We start from the raw sequence: 23,553 nt of genomic DNA, 5'->3' as shown, positions 1-23,553 counted from the left end.
AGGCCTAGAAATACTTCTTTGATTCAGGGACCAATACCAATAAGCAATTCCTGTATTACTGAAAAGCGGATTGACTGATGGGACTGAAAGTCTGAAGGGAGAAGGGGTCCATGCAAGTATGGAGACATCTGTCCTCTGGGAACTAACAACATGAAGCTGACTTGAACCAAACCTAAATAATGGATTCTATGGGAAGAAAACAGAGATTGTCTCAGATTGAAGGTGGTGCTTACTTACGCTGCAAGCAGGAAATTTGTGCTTTGGCCCAATGCCATTATACTGATGGTTCCAACTAAACTGTTCCAGTACAGATACAACACTGACATCTGCACAAGAATGGGAAAGTTTGTCCATTATGTCCATTCTCGAAGTACAGGACAAATCTAGTTTGATAATAATGGCCCAATTCATCTGCACAATGTTCAGTAAAGTGATGGGAGCCATAGTTGACAATATTGGCAAGAGGCTCTTACTCAACAGTTACCAGTATAAACTTTGCTGGCCCCATTTGGTTCTTCGTTGATCAATCTTGCTGTTTTATCTTAGCCTCTCCTTACAGCTAAGATGCTCCAATCCAAACAACACTAAGCTGAATCTACTCTTCACCCTCTCCAAAGTACCCACTTTCCTGTAATGCAATAACTAGAACTTTACATGCTCCAACTGTGAAATTAGCATACAAACTCAAGATAAGCAGGACAATTTTGGAACGAATCCTCTATGGCCTGAGAATTGACCATCTGTAGATGCTGTCAAATGCCTTAACAAAGTCCATGAAATTTGTGTGCAGTTGTCACTGTCACTTTGTGTATTGCCCTATGACATTACACAGACAGAAGATCTCATCGACAAAACCTTTATTCTTCCTGAAGCCACCTTGCTCCTCCTTCAAGCACTCATAAACAGTATCTGTAATCCACTGGACAATGACTTTGTTGAGAACCTTGCTAGTCACTGACAGAAGTGTGATTCCGCACCAGTTGTTTCAATCACTTAGTGTTCCTTTCTTGTGGATCCTAACAATAACTCCCTTTGTCCAGTCCTTGGGTACTTGTCCCCATTCCCAGATTATAATAAACAGCATAAGTGGTGTGCGAGGAAGCAGAAACAAGGTGAGTGGGCAGGAGTCCGTGCCAGGAAAAATGTAAGCCCTAGCCGGCCAGCCCTCCCATCCATTCTGTTCTCCAATGTCTGTTTGCTGACAGAATCAGGCCTGCTGCCCTCAGAGTCGCCTGATGCCAGTGGCCGGAGGTGGGGACAGCATTAGTGGTGTGCAAGGAAACAGAAGCGAGGCGAGCGGGCAAGACTCCGTTCCAGGAAAAAAACAAGTCCTAGCCGGCCAGCTCTCCTGTCCATTCTGCTCTTCAATGGGCATTAAATTGGACTACATCTGTGGCAACGAAATACTCGGCATGAGAACAGAAATGGACAGAATTCTGGGCACCGCCATTTAGCTGATTATTTATGTAACAGTTTTTCCCCCAAGCCATCGGACTACCAACCTACTGACCTCTGCCGTGCCTATTGTATTGTTTATTATTTATTGTAATGTCTGCACTGTTCTGTGTACTTTATGCAGTCCTGGGTAGGTCTGTAGTCTAGTGTAGTTTTTGTGTTGGTTTACATAGTTCAGTATAGTTTTTGTATTGTTCATGTAGCACCATGGTCCTAAAAACGTTATCTCATTTTTACTGTGTACTGTACCAGCAGTTATGGTCAAAATGACAATAAAAGCAACTTGACTTGACTCGACTTGACTTGAGTGTTTGCAGAATGGCTGCTGGAACTTTTGGTTCAGCTTTGAACAGTTTGGTGCTCAAATTGTCATGTCCTGCTGTTCTCTAATGATTTAATCGCAGCAACAATCTCTTCTTTCTTGAGTTGCATTGATGTCTAGATCCATTGCTACCTCTTGTATGTCAGGGTCTTCTATTCAGTAATTCTCTGAAATACACTGCCCATCGTGCTCCTTGATCTTTATTAGTTGTCAAAAACAAACCAATTTTATCTCTCATGGGACAACTGGATCTGGCCTGGAGCATTTTGCATACCAATTTTGACATTTTGCATATATTTTCCTGATCACCTTGATTGGCTGCTTCTGTGGCTTCCACTGCTAGGTCTTCCATGTAGACTCACTTATCCATTCTTCGAAGCTCTTGACTTTCTTGCCAGTTGAAGTTTCACCTTAATTTGTGTTGACTTTGCATCAAACACTTTCCTCCTGATTTTCCATCTTTCTTCTAAGGCTGTCCATGTTTCCTGCAGTATCCATTGTTTGCTTTTCTTACCAGCTCTGTAATGTAGACAAGCCTCTCTGATTTCCTTGAACACTGACACAATCTGTTTCCACATTGTGTTGATCTTGTCCACTGACACATTTTCATCAAAGGCCTGAAATCTTTTCTTAAGTTGAATGGTGACAGCAGATCGCACACTGGTGTCCTTGAGCTCAACATCAAAATGTCTTTGTACACGTGCTCTGGTCCAGTGCTTCTCAGCATGAGTTTCATCACAGCTAGAACAAGATTGTGATTGCTTCCTGTATCTGCACCCCTCTTCACCTTTATACCTTGCTAGGATCGGCTCCACATACCATTGATCATCAAATGGTCAATCTGGATCTTGTCACTTCTACTTGGTGAGTACCATGTCAGTTTGTGGATTTCATGGTGTGGAAAGAGGGTCCCTCCTGTGACCAGATTGTTCATGGCACAGAATTCCACCAGTCTGTCACCATTGTTATTCATTGTCCCACTTCCTTGTGTGCTCATAGTGAAGTGTGAGTTGTTATCATAGATCTCCCATGATGATGATTACATAGATAGATAGATAGATAGATAGATAGATAGATACTTTATTCATCCCCATGGGGAAATTCAACTTTTTTCCAATGTCCCATACACTTGTTGTAGCAAAACTGATTACATACAATACTTAACTCAGTAAAAAAAAAATATGATATGCATCTAAATCACTATCTCAAAAAGCATTAATAATAGCTTTTAAAAAGTTCCTAAGTCCTGGCGGTAGAATTGTAAAGCCTAATGGCATTGGGGAGTATTGACCTCTTCATCCTGTCTGAGGAGCATTGCATCGATAGTAACCTGTCACTGAAACTGCTTCTCTGTCTCTGGATGGTGCTATGTAGAGGATGTTCAGAGTTATCCATAATTGACCGTAGCCTACTCAGCGCCTTTCGCTCAGCTACCGATGTTAAACTCTCCAGTACTTTGCCCACGACAGAGCCCGCCTTCCTTACCAGCTTATTAAGACGTGAGGCGTCCCTCTTCTTAATGCTTCCTCCCCAACACGCCACCACAAAGAAGAGGGCGCTCTCCACAACTGACCTCATGGTGTGGTGTTAACTCTACCTCTGCTCTTTGTAGAAGATATCATTTCCTGCAATGTCACTATTGTTATTTGGAGCATAGCACTGAATCACAGTCATGTTCACTTCCTTCACTCTCAGCCTGACTCTCACCAGCCGACAGTTGATTGGTTTTCACTCCAGCGGGCACTTCTCAATGCCTTTCTTCAAAATGACAGCTACACCATCATGATGCTGACCATCTTCCCTTCCTGAATAGAGAACTGTTTCACCAGTTGCTGCCTTTATTCTGCCAGACCCTGTCCATCTGCTTTAACTGATGCCAGTGTATGTTGGCTGTAATGCACATTACTGTGGTTATCTGTGTGAGCTTCCCAGTGTTGTACATGGTTCGTACATTCCAATAAACATTTTTTCTCTTGGTCTTGGCGAAGTTCATGGCTCCCTTCATCATGCCAGTAGCTTTCTCTCAGTTTTCACTACTGTCAGCCATGCAAGTCCCGGGTGGTGACTAGGGAATACCATCGCACTCAGATGTAGAAGAATTCCTCATTGCTGTTTCTGTAACTGTGACGAGAGTCCTTGACGAGGATGGTTTGAACCCAAATGCTGGAGTATCCGAAGCAAAGTTCAAAACACGGTATCAAACTGGATTGGGAACTGAGCACAAAACAAACACTGGACAATGTCACCAGTAGGGCTTACAACTGAGCACTGAACATCAGTTCAGGTGTTCTCTAAATACTCAATTCTTGGTGCCCAAAATATGATTGTCAATTAGCGGGATCATCCTGAACCTTGAAGGGGCTGCAACCAGCTATCCAGAGAGTTAGAGAGTCTAAATCCTGGAAGCTAGCATGGTTGGGAGTGTCTTGTAACAATAACAATTTTTCTTTTTGATAGTCAGGTTCATTAACCCTGACTTGAAACTCCAATCTTGGAGGAATGGTGGATCACTCTTCATCTGGCGTCTACACTTTGACCTGTCTAGCATGGGTGACCCTACCTAGAGCTAAAGCACAAGACCCTGACTCAAGTCAACATAGATCTCTGGGTTATTGAGACACACAAATGCTACAACAAATTTGAGGTCCTCTTGGAGGAAAAAAATGATTCACCATTTTGACTGGTGCCATGGTGGAGTTGTTGTGTCAGGTGAACATGAAAGATTTGGAAAGTTCTCCACTATCTGTCCCAACATTGATGCCTCAATCAGCATCAATGAATGTCTGATCTCTTTATACCTCAATGCTGTTTCATGAGAGGTTGCTCTGTGTAATTTGGGTCCCATCTTCCCTCTGTGACAACAGAGGCTCCACTTCAAAAGGTTCTTCATTATCTGCAGAAACTGTTCTGGTTTGCAGTGGTGTTATGAAATCTGCCGAGTGACGGCAAATCACCTTGAAAGGGGGGAGCTTTTGTTTGATTAGTAATTCAATCAGCACGGTTTATACTTACTGAAGATGCAAGAGTTGGGACACACAGTACTCCCATCACCAGGTTGGGAAAACAGATTCCCTTGGATCTGTTCCCTGCACCTTGGATTCCCTCCCCCCATCAGTTTCAAGTCAAGTCAAGTCAAGTTGCTTTTATTGTACAGTACACAGTAAAAATGAAACTATGTTCCTCCAGGACCCTGGTGCTACATGAAACAACACAAAACTACACTAGGCTATGTGAGACAGCAGAAGGCTACACTAGACTACGTAAAACAACATAAAAACTGCACTAGACTACAGACCTGTACAGAACTGCATAAAGTACACAAAATAGTGCAGGACAGTACAATAATTAATAAACAAGACAATAAGCACAGCAGAGGACAAATTACAATGTCAGTCTGGACTCTGAGTATTGAGGAGTCTGATGGCTTGGGGGAAGAATCTGTTGCACAGTCTGGTCGTGAGAGCCCGAATGCTTCCGCACCTTTTGCCAGATGGCAGAAGGGAGAATAGTTTGTGTGAAGTGTATGTGGGTCCTTCACAATGCTGTTCCTTTCAATATGGACCATCCAGCAGCGCTTATCTGCCAACCTATTGGGTAGCATCCTGCTCCCAACAACAACAACAACCCCTGTTGTGTGGCTTTAGCTCCCAAGTTCCCTGCATCAAATGTCCTGTACCTCTCACCGGCTGAAACAAGTCAATGGGATTTCGTGGGGAGAACTGCTGAGGGCGAAGTTCATGGTGCCTGGTCCCTGACAGAGAAAATATCTCATAAGTGTAAATTCCACCAGGAGTCTCTGTTTAATATTGATTCTCGTCGTGTGGGTGCAGGCAGAAAATTTGGCATTTTCCTGCAAAGGCATTCTCAGACTGTATCTCTCAGGGGGATATCTATCCATTGACTAATGTCTCTCAGCCCCTGTCTTTTAGGGGGATATGTGTCCAACGACAAGTGTCTCTCAGGGGGACATCTGCCCCCCCCCCAAGATTGAAACATATACGATTGTTAAGAGATTGGACACGCTGGAGGCAGGAAGCACGTTCCCGCTGATGGGTGAGTCCAGAACTAGAGGCCACAGTTTAAGAATAAGGGGTAGACCATTTAGAACAGAGATGCGGAAAAACTTTTTCACCCAGAGAGTGGTGGATATGTGGAATGCTCTGTCTCAGAAGGCAGTGGAGGCCAAGTCACTGGATGCTTTCAAGAGAGAGTTAGCTAGAGCTCTTATAGATAGCGGGGTCAAAGGATATGGGGAGAGGGCAGGAACGGGGTACTGATGTATATGATCAGCCATGATCACAGTGAATGGCGGTGCTGGCTAGAAGGGCCAAATGGCCTACTCCTGCAACTACTGTCTATTGTCTATTGTCCACTGACTGGTATCTCTCATTCTCTGTCGCTGGGATTCTGTGTGTTTCAGTTTACACAAACGGTTCATCGCTGAAATTGATGAATCGAGCGGAGTGTGACAGATCTTTAATTCGGATCTGGTCACTGCCGCTGACCTGCCGCCTGTTGCAGAGACAAACATCTTTTGGGGAATTGAAATCGCTGCTGTGGGCGGGGACAGGAAGCTGCGCCTCTGGTTTCAGTGTGTGAGAGCCTGTTCAAACCGCGGCTCCCTCTCTCACTCACAGCCCACGTCCCTATTTAAACAGCGCTCACTGCGGCTCCGGACAAAGCCGGCCTGAGCTGAAGCCGCCGATCTCAACAGTGTCCAAGTCCGGCTCAGTGTTCAGGGCGATGGGGGTCGTTCCTTATCTCTGTCTCCTCCTGTCTTGTCTGGCAGGTGGGTGTCCCGCGGCTTGTCGTCCTCCCGCGACCGGCTGTTTCTCGGAGGCTTTGTGAACCTCTGCCCGGGGAACATTTTATTAATTTCTGCCCTTTTTTATTGACAGGCGTGCGGTCCGACATCGTGCTGACACAGCCCGAGTCAGCGGTGGTAAAGCCCGGACAGTCCCACAGACTGTCCTGTGCGGTCAGTGGGTTCGCTATCGGCAGCTACTACATGCACTGGGTGAAACAGGTCCCCGGGAAAGGGCTGGAGTGGCTGGTGGAGCATTATAGTGAAAGTTACAAGTATTACGCGCCTGGAGTCCAGAGCTGTTTCACCGCTTCCAAGGACAGCAGCAACTTTTATCTGCAAATGAACAACCTGAGATTGGACGACTCGGCCACCTATTACTGTGCGAGAGGCACAGTGAGAGAGACCGGGACTGGACCGGGACAAAAACCCAGCGAGAGCGCCTGCCCTTCGGGCGCTGAGGGAAAGGGCAGCAGTGATCGCCACAGCTGTATCCCGGTCGTTCTGGGCCACATCCGCTCGTCCACGCAATGGAAGGCGGGTTGTCAGCGGGGATTCCCGAGAAGAGATGCAGGATGGATGGACCGAGGGGCTCAGCGGATCACTTCAGAGGGCAGCTCGGAGCCAAGCGCCGTGAGAGGGAATGGGGTCACCGATCGACCTGGTCAGGTGTCGGTCCTTCGTCCACACGTGACAGTAAATGGTCGGGCCATGAGGAACATTAATGATCAGAGACACTTTGGTGTTCCAGTGCGGTTTGACTGAGGAGTGACTGTGCTGGGAGACAGTGAGAGGGGCGGAGGTTATCGTACAGCGGTGTATCACTGTGATCATCCTATGGGGCGGTATACTATATTGACTACTGGGGCGGAGGAACCTCGCTGACAGTGACTTCAGGTAAGACCAACTTCTCAATTGTATCTTCACGCAATAGTATTTTATTTATTTACGGTTTTGGCGAATTCGGTGATTTAACTGAAATCAGTGAGATATTTAGAGCGAGTACATGAATCTCCCCGAACCGGCGGGTTTCTCTAGAGCCCAGTAACAGTACAAGGGTACATACCCCACCCCACCAGTGAACTGTCCACAGACCGGGAACAGGCTCAGGGGAATGGGGTCGGATCTTGTCACCAGACTGTGCCTTGACACCGGCCGGTTGTGCTGAGTGAGCTCAGTGTTTGGTTCAAGTCTGGCTTCTGATCCTCAGCACCAACTGAAGCCACGTTCAGGGGCTGAGCGTTTCAGTGCAGTTGAACTCGTTCCCTGTCAGTGACAACAATGGATCTGTTCAGTGTCAAGTTATTGGGATCGGGTTTTACTGTCGGCTGCTTTCATGTTGAAGGTAATGGGATTGAGACATAATCTGAGGGAATGGTTACACATGTATGATCTGGTTGATGGCTCAATATCCCCAGGGTACAGGTGGGTGTCAGTCCCATCATGTAATGTCCGGCGTGAGCTCTGTCCCGGGATACAGCAAAAGTATCAGTGATATCCCAGGATTAATTGATGGGATTAAGGTTTTAGTTTTATTTCCTGATGAGTGAGGAGGTGGGATACGGTGGGGAAGAATTTTGGAATTGGGAATGCAGTGGGGAAGTGGTGCAGGAAGAGTAAGGCAGGGAATTGAAATCACAATTCCTTCACACATTCCGGGCAGCCTTACATTGGTGGGTGGGGGAGGGGGAGAGTTGCAGGTGGGGTGGGGAGGAAAGCGTTCAAGTCAATAATGTGTAATAGGGGAGCATTTAAGGGAAGGTTTGTTGATGAACGTTTGTGATCTGAAACACACTGCCTGAATGATGGTGGTGGCCAATAGTGAGTGTAGAGAGGGAACAGGAGGAGATCCGCCTTTTGTAGGGATACAGGGAAGAGCAGAGAGACCAATGGGTTTATTGGGTTTGCTCAGCTAAAGGGAAGCACAGACACTGTCGGATGAATGGCCTCACTCTCTGCTCTGTCATTCAATGGAATCAGTATTTATCTTGTAAATCTGGGAAATTCTTCCTCAAAGGGATTCCAACAATCATCCCAGAGTATACAGAGCATGAATTACCCAAAGCTCTCTGTTTTTCTAAGCTCCATGTCATATCTGCCTCCACCACCATTGCCGCAGCCCATTCTACACACTCACCAATCTCTGAAAAAAAAATGTTTACCCCTGACATCTCCTCTGTTCCTACTTCCAAGCACCTTGAAACTGTGCCCTCTCATGTTAGCCATATCAGCCCAGGGAAAGAGCCTCTCGCTATCCACATGATCAATGCCTCTTATCACCTTAAACACCTCTATCAAGTCACCTCTCATCCTATGCCACTCTAAGGAGAAAAGGCCAAGTTGACTCAACCTATTCCTGGCAGCCACGGATTAGATACAAAGATCTTTTTGCACTGTCGCATCCCTCCCAGGACAGGGGCAGCAGAGATTAGTCACAGAGTGAAGCTTCCCCAAACTTGTTCCATCACACGCTCACGAGACACGAGTTGAACTTTACTGTTCAAATGAATTGCTTATTCTCAGTTCACAGACAGAGTACCTGCTCTAATTTATTGCCCTCATCCATCTCCCAAATGGGTTTATTTAACAAGTGCTTTCCCTCTTTGAACAGTGTTGCTGGTGATTCAGTGAAAGTGGTTGTGAGATAAAGTGCTGACATTTACAGACACCTTTCATGGTGTCCCCGAGCTCTTCACAGGCAATGAAGTAGTTTCAAAGTACAGCCCTGTTGTAGAGTCGGGAATGTGGAGCCGCTCTGCACACAGCAGAATCCACAAACTGCAAGGTGAGAACGATCAGACAGTCTGTTCTGGTGATGTTATTGAAGGAGAAATATTGTCCAGGACACCATGGACACAGTGATCCAATGGACAGGCACAAGGTTGGATTCGGAGTGATGGGAAACAGGGCAGTACATCAAAGCAGATGAGTAGTGCAGAGGGATGGATGAACAGTCCACAGATACCACCACAACAAAACTGACAAATCTAAACTCAGTTCATCATAATCTGCAACAGATTTGGATCTGTGGTCAGATTTCCAGCATCTTAATAGTTGGTATTGTTTTTAAATCTAGTCATTAGTAATGATGACCCTTCAGTTTTACTGATGTCCCTCAGGGACGGAGATCTCTCATCCTTACCCTTCGAGCCTATTTATGACTCCTGACCCATCAATGTGTTTGTCTCCAAATGCCTCTGAATGACAGGTCAGATGTGTAATTCATTCAGACTTTACCGGCAAAGCCCAGATCCCAAAAGATGAATAAATACAATTCCATTCATTTGCTACAATACAGACTAAAATCAGACTCCCCAATCTGCTGATTCATCATCGACCATTTTGTACAAGTGTTATGCCATTGCAAATTTCTTCTGAGCTGACCCACCCAGATCCAATTCCCCTCTTCTCCCCAGCACCCTGTGACCCACCCAGATCCAGTTCCCCTCTTCACCCCAGCACCCTGTGACCCACCCAGATCCAGTTCCCCTCTTCACCTCAGCACCCTGTGACCCACCCAGATCCAGTTCCCCTCCACTCCAGCACCCTGTGACCCACCCAGATCCAGTTCCCCTCTTCACCCAGCACCCCGTGACCCACCCAGATCCAGTTCCCCTCCACCCCAGCACCCTGTGACCCACCCAGATCCAGTTCCCCTCCACTCCAGCACCCTGTGACCCACCCAGATCCAGTTCCCCTCTTCACCCAGCACCCTGTGACACACCCAGATCCAGTTCTCCTCCTCACCCCAGCAACCTGTGACCCACCCAGATCCAGTTCCCCTCTTCACCCCAGCACCCTGTGACCCACTCAGATCCAGTTCCCCTCTTCACCCCAGAACCCTGTGACCCACCCAGATCCAGTTCCCCTCTTCACCCCAGCACCCTGTGAGCCACCCAGATCCAGTCCCCCTCTTCACCCCAACACCCTGTGTCCCACCCAGATCCAGTTCCCCTCCACCCCAGCACCCTGTGACCCACCCAGATCCAGTTCCACTCTTCTCCCCAGCACCGTGTGACCCACCCAGATCCAGTTCCCCTCTTCACCCCAGCACCCTGTGAAACTACCCAGATCCAGTTCCCCTCTTCACCCCAGCACCCTGTGACCCACCCAGATCCTTCCCCTCTTCACCCCAGCACTCTGTGACCCACCCAGATCCAGTTCCCCTCTTCACCCCAGCACCCTGTGACCCTCCCAGATACAGTTATCCTGTTCACCCAACCCATCAGTGACCTTTCACCAAACTCTGTCAGTCTGATTTCTGGCAGCTATGTGGTTTCTATTTTTGTTTTACTGAATTTATTTTCATGAAAACGATTTGTTTTTCGTTGACTTCTACAACCCCAGAACATCCCAGAGCCTTTCTGAACCCAGCAAGTACTTCTGCAGTGTGTCACTTCATATAGGGGACTAAACCTCCAACTTGTCTGCATCTTGTTCCCACAAACTGAACTGCAACATGACAATCTAGTCTGGGTGATGTTGGAAGGGAATGGTCACTTTTAGCCTAAAATTCCTAAAGCTCCCCACCACTGGGAATTCCTCGTCTGAATCCTCATTGTGCAATAGATGAATAGACAGAACCTATTCAGTTGTAGGTCATCCAGATGGTCCCAGGCTTTGGTCCAGCAACTCCCCCGTTGTCAGGGTTTGACATTGATAAAAAGCAGTGATGTTCCTCAGACCTCAGCTGACCAGCTCGTTCCTGAGCTGCTGTGTACCTGGGAGACTGAGGACAGTGTGGGTGAAATGGTGCTGGCTGTGGCTGGCAATTCCAAAGGGAATCACCAGTGTTCAGCCACTTACACTGGAGTCAGTCCCAGAGTTTCACGGACCACCGTACCCCGGGATTTACTGAGTGACAGATGCCTCCAGAGCTGTTACCACACTCTACCACATGACAACTGGTCCTACCGGAATTCCCAGGGTAACACTGGGAAATCCACCTCCACATTTCCCTCACAGGCTGGACCTCACAAAGGATCACATTCCCCATTCATCTGACCGGGGGTTCTGAGCCTTGGGAAGGGATTTAGTCAGGAATGATTTCTGGCTTTTTATTATGTTTTAATGCATTTCTGGAAGGCAAATGTTCTGAGTTCACAGTCCCCAGAGTCACCTGGAAATGGTTCTAAACAATGCAGCTGTCATTACTGACCGGTTAAATTATATCGATTCCTATTTACTTGTTATATTTATTTATTTACATTTATATTATTTGAAGCACAATGTTCATTATTTTATGCCCTTTGTCCAAGAGTGATTACTGTGAATTGAATATTTCATTATTTTGCTCCTGATTGAAGTTGTGACATTCCCACCACTCCACTTCTACTCCCAATATTGAGTTTGCTGCCCTTCCGATAGCAGAATCAATCTGAAGCCTGTGTGTGTCTGTTGACCACCTTACTGTTGGACAACAAAGCCCTCATCTACTGCAATTCACACTGTCTGACACATACTCTCCCACTAGTCTCCTACTCCCAGAGTTCCTGCATGTTCTGCTGTGTCCACACAGTCTTTTTGGGTGATTTTATCCTCATTCACCAGCAACAATCTGTCATTGACAGAGTCAATCATGAGGTAAATGATGTCACGTCGGTGGGTCAGAACAAACCTCATCCACAACATTGTCAAAGGTAATTCTGACAATTGGTCAAACCACATCTCCTCAACATATCCACCTGTCAACGCTGTCAATTGGTCAACTAATTAATTGATCTTGAGGCTTTTACCTACCTTGGTAAGTCAACACTTCTCCTTTTCCAGTGAAATGAATTGAGAACCATTGCTTTCAAGTGTATTTTGCACCTGAAGTGGTTGGGAATTGCCACAACCTGCATTTCCTCACTGGTCTCCCTGGGCTGGTCATTCAGTGAGAATATCACCTACATCTAATGGCATTTTAAGATTTCTCCATCTGCCCAGGAATCTCATCGTTACTGTTGGTTGTAGTGGCCGACACTTCTGCACAGAGTCTGGGCTAATGTATCTCTGCAGTTCCTCTGTCCTTTCTGATGCAAGTTACCATGCCCTCCCGGTTAGCCAGTAGTTTCCACAGGCTCAGTGGGGTTGAAGTTCTTGCTCAGTCACACACGGTAAATATGTGAGGCAGTGTCAGCTGTATCATGTAGTCTGTTGAGTTGAATTTCAGAAGCAGGGTCCATTTCCCAACCTCCACTATATTGCACACATGGTGCTGGAGACCAGGTACCACTATATCCACACCAATCACTCCTCTCATCAACAGCAACACTGAAAAGATCAGAATTATTCAAATAAGTTACTTCTAAATCTTACTTTTGTAAACTCTGCTGATCAGGGGCTAACAGACTTTTCAGAATCAGGAATTGTATTTGGATGAGAGACAGATTGTCACTTTGGTATTTTGACTGAAATCCGACCAATCAGACATTGGGTCACTGCCTCAGTCCTGCACTGAAGTATTGGCCTGGACTGTGTGTCCAAGTTGCCACTGTGGAATTGATCCACACACTCCTACCTCAGCGACACAGACTCACAGCTGAGTGTTAAAGTGATATCAGTTTTGTTTGATGGGGGTGAATAATTTTGAAAATTACTGCTTTATATAATGCCTCCTTTCTCTGCCGGTAATGCATTTATTTAGAGAACCATCTGTGAATCTCTTTCCATTTCAGAGGTCAAGTCTGTGCCATCAGTCTACATCACTCCTACCTGCAACACAGAATCTGACCAAGGCATCAGGCTCCTCTGTCTGGTCAAGGACTATCAGCCTGAGAGCATCAGTCAGACATGGTCCACTAACAGTGGGGACATCACCACTGGAATCAAGAAATACCCGGCAGTGTTGGGGCAAAATTCAAAGTACACGATGAGCAGCTTGCTCGAAGTCTCTGCGGAGGATTGGAAGAATAAAGTCTACTCCTGCAAGGCAGGGTACAAGCCAAACGAGACTGTGACAGTGAAATGGCTGAAACCTCAATGTTAGTATCAGAAATAATTTATATTTAAAGCTGCACTGATGTGAGAGCAGGCATCTGGAGTAGGAAGCTTTGTCCGATAATGTAGGAACATGGCAACTAACTCCTTTATTCTGCTCTTACAATGGCAGTGAGAAAACGTATGAAAGTCGATATGTGCAGTGAAACTGGGTATCAGGATCTGCCTCCATTGTATCTGCTCCATTGTCTAATTTCAGGAGCCTCTCCACCACCCCCTCCCACTAAACCCTCCCTACAGATCAGCTCCTGTACACATACAGAGACCGCTGGCCCATCGTACCCCTGCACACAGAACAACAATTTAAACTTTACCCCACTCCTCCTGCACTTTCCCCTCCACCCTGCAGCTGCCCCCTCTTCTGGTAAAAGCATCCCTGGTGAATGTGATGAAGGAATCCACCCCACTGCCCTTCTTTAACCATCTTCTCACAGATCTGAACCAGCCTTTGCAGTTACTACAAAATAATTCCCTCCTGTCCATCTGTTCTTCTTTCTCATTGAAAGTAAAATTGTGTTTCCCAAACTCGCCAGTGGAAACAGTACCACACCATGTACTCCTGCTCACAGGAGCTGGTATCAGTCATTCTCCATTAAACAATTAGATCACGGCAGGTCTGCACCTCAACCCCATGACCCACCTCTCTGCATTATCATAGCATAGTGGGACACACTGCTGGGAGGCCCAAGTGATACACCCAGCCCTCCCACTCACCGGTGTGAACCATCAGATCAGCTGTAAATTAACACCATTCTTGAGAGGGCTGGATTTGGGGAACTAGCCCGGGATGAAGGGGAATGAAGTCAAAAACATGGACAAAACAATCATGTACTGACAGATATTAAATGTATTACAGCTCCAAAGCTCAGCTCCCTTGTTCCATCCCGGGAGGTGATCCACAGTCAAGCAAATGCTGTCCTGGGCTGTGTGATATCTGGATTCTCTCCCGACAACGTTAAAGTATCCTGGAAAAAAGCTGGATCTGCCCAAGAAGGCATCATTCTCCCTTCCACTCAGAGATCTGATGGTGGATTTGAAGCAATCTCTTACCTGACAGTGCCTGTGCAGGAATGGACCAAGAAACAGAAATATACTTGTGAAGTGAATCACACACCTTCCCGTTTCAATGGTCAGGTCAACATGACGTATCAAGAGGGTGAGTGATGTCTGAAGAAAAGTTAATTAACTTACAGTACTGAACTTCCTAACTGATACTCCCACACAATTCCTGTCTCTATTGTCAATCTGGTTGAGTGATGTACAGATGATCTTTGCACTTTGAATCAACTCATATCACCAGCAGCTTTAACCCCATCTACTGGGCAGGAAAGGTACAAGATGAGGTCACCTGTCCATTCTGTCTCAATAATTTTAGTTGTCTCTGTTTGCAGTTATAATGAAAATAAGTTAGTGAGCAAAGCTCACGTCCTATGCTTTACCATCTGGGGAAAACCTCCCTTTCCCCTTTTCACTGTCTTCTCAGTATTAGTTCCTCAAAAAATATCTCTGTAATTTTGTATTTGCTTCAGTCTCCAGAGTCTGTTTCCAGTGTTTCCTGAGAGACTCATCTGTTGATTGTCAACTCACTGAAATTTAGGTGACTGGATTATTTTTGAATCGATGCCAAATCCTCGAGTGAATGTTGTGACCTTGTGTCCTTAGATCCTCGACCAGGTTCAGAGAGCACATGCATTTATCATGGCTGACACAACCTCATCTCGATAGGATGCGATATACAGAGGACAGAGATTGGGAATATGTGGGGCTCTCTTTTTTCAAAGCACGGGAGAAGAGGTGAAAATATCTAACCCTTAAATCTACGAATCTTCTATTTCCAGGTGGAAACTGTCCCAGCTGTTTTTCGAAGCCTGTGCCAAGCTTCTTTTACCAGAGTAATCTCAATGCAACATTCAGCAGGAAAACGTAAAGTGGTTTTTATTGGATTCCAGACCTGCCTCTGTTATCCATGGAGAACAAGTGATTTAAACTGACGACCTCTCTAGTCACATTTCAATTCAATGATCTATTATCCTCGTGGCCACCTATTTCAGTTTGACTTCCCATTCCCATTCTGACATGTCTGTCCATGGTCTCCTCTACTGCCACGGTGAGGCCAAAGTCAGGTTGGAGCAGCAACACCTCATATTCCATCCAGATATCTGCCAAACTGATTCCATAAATATTATTCCTTAACTTCCAGTAATCGTCCCCCAACTCCTTTATTCTCTCTTTTGTTCTATTCCCCATACTAGATACCCCCTCTTCCCTTCACTTCTCCTCACCTGCCCATCATGTCCATTTGGTTCCCCTCCTCCTGCATTTTCCTCCATGGTCCAATGTCCAATCTGATTCCTTCTGCTTCAGCCATTTATCTCTTCCACTTATCCCCTACCAGCTTGTTACTTCATACCCCCTCCCCATCCACACCCTTTCCCCCTCACCTGGTCTCACCTCTCATCTGACAGAATGTATTCCTCTCCACTCCACCCACCTCTTATTCTGGCTTCTGCCCATTTCCTTTCCAGTACAGGTGAAGTCACTTGGCCTGAAAGATCGACTGTTTATTTCCCTCCATAGACACTGCCTGACTTCCCATGTTCCTCCAGCATTTTGTGTGTGTTGTTCAAGATCTCCAGCATCTGTAGAATCTCTTGTGTTTCTGGTTGTCCATACACTCATTCATTTGTGGACATTGTTGCTTCAGTGTGACTGAGATCCCAATTCCAGTTTCCTTGGCCAGATTCCCTCCTGTCTGACTCCAGTCAGCAAAAACTGGAACCTGTTTTTCACCCAGTGGCTGTGAGGCACGAGGTGATGAAGGTGAACGGGGCAGAAATTCCAAATTGACTCAATCAAAGGACGGATGACCCTTCGATAATGTTGGGCACAAGACAAATTGGTGAGACAGGACACAGGGGTCTACCCAGTCTGCTGTCCAATCTGACATGCTTTGTGTGTAAATCCTGGATCAGACAAATTGCTAAAATTACATTGATCCATGTGCGGGACACTGAATTCAGTCCAAGAGGGAAACTCAGTGATCCCAGGAAATGTCCAAAGGAGAATGCTTTGTTAGAATTACCCAAGCATTGACAGAATTATAAGCTTCTTGTGGAATAATTCAGCAATAAGGGGAGCGATCTTGACTCTGTCAGGTTTTATGAGAGGATCACATTTCCCAGGGACTGCTGAACATCAAGACCAGGCTGATATGGGACCAAACTGAGAAACCTGCAGAAAACATGTTTAACAACATCACAGTGCTGATTAAACTGGGATTCACAATTCCGTGACCCTTCAGTGTACACCGAGGTTTGCAGGTTTGTTATATTACACAACAACAATGATCATCTAGACTGCACCCATGGACTTTCTGTTTTAAAAGAAAATTGCTCATAATCTTACTGAAATGAGAAGTGTAGAGAAATACACATCATACTTTGTCAGATGATCCGTCCCAGTCAGACTGGACAGTGTGTGTTACATCTGCTCTTTCTTCAAAGACACTGACTCACAGTCTCACTGAAGGACTCAACCATGACACAAACACAATCAGCCTCCACACTAAATATCAAAGAGCAAAAGGGGACCGAGTGTGTAAATGGTGTACACAAAGTGCAGAGAGCTGCAGTGTACGTGAACTGATGGTCGTGCATTGGGAGACGGCCTCAACAACTTCACACAAAACTGACACTAACCCAGAGGACAGGTGACCCAACACTTGATCAACGAGCTGTTTTATTCACTTATCATTTCCTATCAATCACTGATGGCTCTGGAACTGAGGGACTTGCTGCCTCATTCCTGATGGTGATTCAGGTTCAGCCGTGTTGCTGCAGGTCTGGAGTCACAGACCAGCCGGATCAGATGGGACTTCTCTCCGGAAGTTATCACAGGGAATGACACTACAAATACCTCCATAGACATCTTTCTATTCCAAAAAGCATTGATGAATTGAATTTAAACTCCCATCCACCAGGTTGGGATTTGAACCCGTTTTGCCAGTTCATCAGTCCCTAACTTATGGATACACTCTGACCGTGACTGCTCATTTCAAGAGAGACAGAGGCTTTAATGTTTGTCAGCAAGATTGCTAAACCCACAGGCACCAGCAGAAGTAGTGCAGGTGTATGAGGGAGCAGAGTTGAAAGAATACGATGTTTTCTGAAGTTTGCGTTGGTGGTGAAGGTGGCAGAGATGGGGAGAGGCACAGCCACAGTAAGACTGGAATGTCAGGATGTGAAGTTATTAAACTGAGTGAATCCCAGGCTCAGCCCAGATGGAGAAAGGGATTCTCATTGATTCACAGTGCTCAGTGTTACTGATCAATGGCACTGAGTCTCCAAGCAAAGAATATACTGAGCTGTGTCTCTGCTGAGAAATCTGCATGCTTCTCTGTCTCACAGTGAACCAATTGATACAGTTATTAAAAAGGGATTCGAATCCTAGTTAGAACATACTTTGCTCTGATTTTCTTTTCTGAATCAAAACTTAGAGGAATATGAGACGTGTTTCAGACCTAGGTGTTTCTGTTATTCTGTTTGTATTAAATGCAGCTGTCATGTACTGATGATCTGTCTTGACTTAACACAACCAATAGAAATATCTCCAGTAAGATTCTGAGCATTTCCATTTCTAATCCACAGAATTGTCTGTCTTTATTCAAAATCCCGACATTGAAGAGATGTTGATCGACAAGACTGCTACCGTGAAGTGCACGGTTATCTGTACAGATCCCGAAGATATCCACATCTCTTGGCATGTGGGCGGGAAGGAGAAAACTAAAGGAATTCACACCCATCAAGCGGAGAGGGACGGGTCCCGATACAGAGTGCTCAGTGAACTCCAGATCAGTGTGGAGGAGTGGTTCAGTGGGGTGGAGTACGAGTGCTCTGCTCAGGAATCTCCTTCATCTTCCCAAGTGTCAGCACAGACCAATAGTACCAAAGGTGAGCAAGAGACCAGCGATTAAATGACCAGCATTAGTTACCCGAGTCAAAATGTTTGACATTTCCTTTGTTTTCTTGTCTATTCCAGTCCAGATAAAAAGTCCCAAGGTCAGACTGCTGCCTCCACCTCAGGAAGAGAACAAGAAAAGGAAAACAGCCACACTGGAGTGTGTGGTCTCTGGATTCTACCCGGACCAAATAAATGTCATCTGGGAGAAAGACAGCACCGTGATCACCTCCAACACCAGCGCTACACCGACCGCTCTGGAGCAGGGGTGGACTTTCAGTGCCAGACACTTCCTGACCGTGAGTTTACAGGAGTGGAAGACAGAATCAGTCTTCAGCTGTAGAGTGATTCATCCCCCCTCCAACAGCAGTATCAAGAAGCAAGTGAAGAACGTCCAAGGTAGGGTCCTGGGACTCATCCCATTATTGAAATTGTTCACATTGTGCTATGAATTCAAGGTCAACGCTAAATCACAGTGTAATTCTGGTTTAGTTATGGGGGGGGGGATAAAGTTAAAAGTACAAAGTACATTTATTATCTAAGTATGTGTACCATATACAACCTTGAGATTCTCTTCTTGCAGGCAGCCATAAAACACAGAAACACAATAGAATTCAGAGTCAAACATTCAATGTGTGAAAAAGAAAAAACAATTTGTGCAAACAATAAAAAAATTCAAACCAACAATCCACAGAACCTGAACCGCAGAGTCCCCTGAAGTAAATCCACAGCCACGTCACCAGTTCAGCATTGCAACCGGTCCAGGAGACCGATGGCTGCAGGCCACGGCCACGGAGCCAGGTTCAGTGCTGAGGTGAGTGCCGATGGCTGCAGGCCGCAGGTGCAGAGTCAGTTCAGTGCTGAGGAGAGTGAAGCCTCATAGAGTAGTGAGATGAATACTGGTTTGTCCATTGACTCAGCCTCAATGCCATCATCTTTTTAATTTCTCTTGGCACTTAAATCAGTGAATCATCAGTTTGTTTTCCACTCTCAACCAACATAATCCACACCTTCCCCATAGAAACAATAGTACCCCAGAAAATACTTTCAGAACAGGAGGAGAACCCAGATCATTTCACCGGACAGGGACTCTGGAAATCGCTGATACTCATCTTCAAAATGCTCCCTCCCTTTACCTTTGAACATAATCCCAGCCCCTGATTAGAGTCTCAGTTGAGACTGAATTTCCAGCAGAGCAGCTCTCCCTCTGCTCCTGTGTGGGAATAGTCAGCCTGGACAATGTGTAGAAGCCTCTGGAGGGCGGCTTGAACACACAACATTCTGACAAAGCTGCAGCAAATTTTAGTTACACTTAATAGAGAAAAAGAGTGCATTTTAATATTTGTGACAAAAGCTAAATATTTCTTACAAATTTTTAAATATGAAGTGTATTTTCTGGAAGATTTTCATGTGAAACTTTGCTCTGTTTCCTGTTCCACCAACACAGTCTGAAATACTGGTTATTTTCTGTATTTGTTTTAATAAGTTGCTGGTAACAGTTTAAGTGACCATGAAACTGCAAAAACAATGCAAGGGCCAATCTTGTTCATTTACAATCCCTCAGGGTGTCTACCCTGTCTGCTCAATAGGGGAGATTCCTTTCTTCACCAATGTAGATTGGTCTCATCTCATCTTGATGGGACTGGAAAATCATTGACCAGAAATGAACAGGAAATGCTGGTCTTGTCAGTGAGAAATTCGTCCACTGGGCAATGGGGAAATAATAATTGTGACGTTTCTCCCAGATAAATGTTCAGATACCCGCCCCTCAGTCACTTTAAGCAAACCTTCCTTCGAAGAGATCTGGACGAAGAGGACAGCGACCATTCTGTGTGAGGTGGTTCACAGTGATTTACACGGATTCAGTGTAACCTGGCAGGTGGGCGGAAGGAAGAGGGAAGATGGGGTGTGGACTCTGGGTCCAGACAGCAACGGAGGTGAAGACAAGATCACCAGCAGACTGACAGTCCCTGCTGCAGAGTGGAACAGTGGGGCTGAGTACTCGTGTGTGATAGAGGACGAGAGTTTGTCAACACCGGTGAAGAAATCCATCAGGAAGGACACAGGTACGTGCGGACAGAATTCAGTGTGAGACTGATCTTAGCAATTTGACAGATATATCACCATCCAGCACTGTGATAGACTACAGAAAATGAGAACAGGAGCAGGTCACTGGGTCTCTCGATCTGAACCATTCAATCTGTTCTTAGCTGATCATCCAAATTCAATCCCTATCCCTATTTTCTCCAGATATCCTTTGACTGATTCATCCAAAGAAGTATATAGAACCCAATCTTGAATATATCAGATGATAGTTTTTCAAGTGCTTTCTGTGGGAGAGAGTTCCACAGGTTCTCACTCCCTCTCACACGTACACAGCTGAGACTGCCACCCCTGCTCCAGGGGAGATGGAACAAACAGCACAGGATGATGCAAGTCCAGGGGCTGAGTTCCACTTTCTGTCGAGTTGCTGTGCTCAGCGACTCCCATTGATTGAACTGAATGGACTAACCTTGCTGGAAGCTGTAAAATGTAGCAGGTTCAAGATTTCCACTCCACAAATCCCAATGATGAGCAGAAAGGGAAAAGCCTTTAGTTTCAGATAAAGTGAAGTCTCTCAGATTTAGAAATTGTTCATGTTGGTACAAGACCAGAAACTGTTAGGTAAGTCGGGAATTATTACAAGATTCATTCTAACTGAGATTCTCTCTGTTCCAGGTGATGTTGTGACTCGCCCTCAGGTCTACCTCCTCCCCCCGTCATCGGATGAGGTCAACACCGATCAGACTATGACCTTGATGTGTCTGGTCACCAAGTTCTCTCCCATAGACATCTATGTGGCCTGGATGGCCAATGACACCCTTCTGAAGACAGGGTTTGTGAACCAGCCGGTGACCAAGGACCCCAGAAGAGGCTGGAACACAATGACCAGTCAGCTGAAGGTTTCTCCTGAGGAGTGGAAGAGCGGCACCACTTTCTCCTGTGTGGTGGGTCATGAGTCGCTCACAACCAACCTGTTCCGAAGCATCAATAAATCTCACAGCAAACCCACCCTGGTCAATGTCTCACTTGTTCTGACTGATAGTTTTAAATCTTGTGTGTAATACTGCGTGATTCAATCCATGAAACCCTAGTTTTGTTAGTTTTATGATTATTAATTATCAGAGAGGATTATTTAGCTGATTAAAACATGTTTAAGATCTGGACCTTTTAAAATAATTAAGAATGAAATTAAGATCAAGAACCAAATTAAGGAACAAACATGATTCATCTCAAATCACTGAGATTGTACGTACATCCTGAGACCTTCTTCTGCCACGTTTGAATGGATTTCAACCCTGTGTGGAACTGCACAATGTATTAAATCTTTGTATGTATCAATGTACCAATCCAAGTTCAATAAATATGATGTGAAAATGTTTTAGCTATGATTTTTGGAGATGGGAAATAAGGAACCTTCGACTTGAGGTGTGGTAGGTGACACACTCTTGGGGACAGGTGGGTGTCTTTGTATCTCTGGTGTCTAAACTCTTCCTACATCAGGAGTCCCAATGATCAGCTGTCAACTAATGGTCAGAGAAATTGGAACCTACATCCATCTTACAAAGAGGTGAGAGTGCCAAACACTGACCAGACAATATATATGTGTCAAAGATGTTGGATCACTGTTTGATGACTCTTTGTCCCCACTAACTTTGCTGCTCCTCATCTGGTGCCTGTGTTTTGCTAACTAAATGAAACGTATCATTGTTAGGAAATGTTCTGTTGCAATGGTGCAGTTAAACATCTGTCTGTCAGGTCAGATGGTTTGCATCTGTAGTGAAGGGGTCTAATATCCTCATGGGAAGGTTTGCTAATGCTGCATGGGGGGTGGGGGCTGGTTACTCTAGAGTCGCGGGGATGAGAATCAAAGGGTCAGGACAGATAGTGGAAAGTTTGTAGAGACAGCTGTCAGGAATTAAATGGTTGAGTACGGTGTGAGCAATGTTCTGAGCTGCGTATATTTCAAAGCAAGTACTTAATAGGAAAGGCAAATGAACTTATGTCATAGATCAACATATGGAATTATGATACTGTAAACATTAGTGAGTCTTGGTTGCAGGAGAGGCAGGACTGGCAGCTCAATATTCCAGGGTTCCATTGTTTTAAACACATCAGTGCAGGAGGGATTAAAGGGGGAGGAATGGTGTTACTTCTCAGGGAAATTGTCGCAACAGTGATCAGTCAGGAGTTTCTGGAAAACTCCTCTAGTTAGGCTTTATGGGTGGAAATGAGGAATAAGAAAGGTATGACCACGTTAATGGGCCTATATTAAAGACCAACCAACAGTCTACAGGATTTAGAGGTACAAGTTTGTTGGGAGATCACAGACTGTTGTAAAAAACATAAGGTTGTGATGGTAGGTCATTTCAACTTTCCACATATTGACTTGGACTCCTATTCTATAAAAGGGATGGAGTTTGTGAAATGTACACGGGAAAGTTTCCTTAATCGGCGTGGAGAAGTCCCAACGAGAGTGTGTGGAATACTCGATGCCTTTTTAGGGAATGAGACAGGGCAGCTGACAGAAGATTGTATAAGGGAACACTTTGCATCTATTGATCAAAATGCAATTAATTTCAAAAGAAATATGGAAAAGATAAACCTGGTTCACAGGTTCAGATTCTAAATTCGAGAAAGGCCAATTTTGATGGTATCAGAAAGGATCTGGCAAGTGTGAGTTGGGACAGGCTGTTTCCTGGCAAAGGTGTTCTTGGTAAGTGGGAAGCCTTCAAATCAGAAATTTTGAGAGCACATTGCTTGTATGTGCCTGTCAGAATAAAAGGCAAGGAGGACAGGTTTAGGAAGCCTTGGTCTTCAAGAGATATTGAGGCCCTGGTGAAGAAGGAAAAGGAAATGCTCAGCAGGGTCAGGCAGGTAGGAACAAATGAGGTACTTATGGGGTATAAGAATTGCAAGAAAACCCCTAAGAAAGAAAAAGGAAGAGCTAAAAGAATGGACGAGGTTGCCCTCGCAGGCAAAGTGAAGGAAAATC

General features: G+C 45.4%; 1 protein-coding gene and 1 gene segment (V, D, J or C); both read left to right on the top strand.

Moving 5' to 3' along the window:
* The first annotated feature begins 6,468 nt into the window (after positions 1-6,468).
* Positions 6,469-7,346, top strand: LOC140716285 (uncharacterized). The gene is made up of 2 exons (XM_073028891.1): positions 6,469-6,566; positions 6,676-7,346. Exons 1-2 carry the CDS (start codon positions 6,521-6,523, stop codon positions 7,344-7,346), a joined length of 717 nt encoding a protein of 238 aa, XP_072884992.1. The 5' UTR covers positions 6,469-6,520.
* On the top strand, positions 7,230-21,937 carry LOC140716609 (Ig heavy chain C region-like). The segment is given in 7 exon segments: positions 7,230-7,478; positions 13,241-13,546; positions 14,419-14,718; positions 18,209-18,511; positions 18,600-18,917; positions 20,264-20,584; positions 21,237-21,937. Coding segments are annotated over 6 exon segments (1,740 nt in total).
* Positions 21,938-23,553: the final 1,616 nt, after the last annotated feature.

This window comes from Hemitrygon akajei, chromosome 25, assembly GCF_048418815.1.
Source record: "Hemitrygon akajei chromosome 25, sHemAka1.3, whole genome shotgun sequence".
NCBI lineage: Eukaryota > Metazoa > Chordata > Chondrichthyes > Myliobatiformes > Dasyatidae > Hemitrygon > Hemitrygon akajei.
The sequence above is the reverse complement of the archived record's forward strand: the minus strand, read 5'-3'. Positions and strand labels throughout refer to the sequence as shown.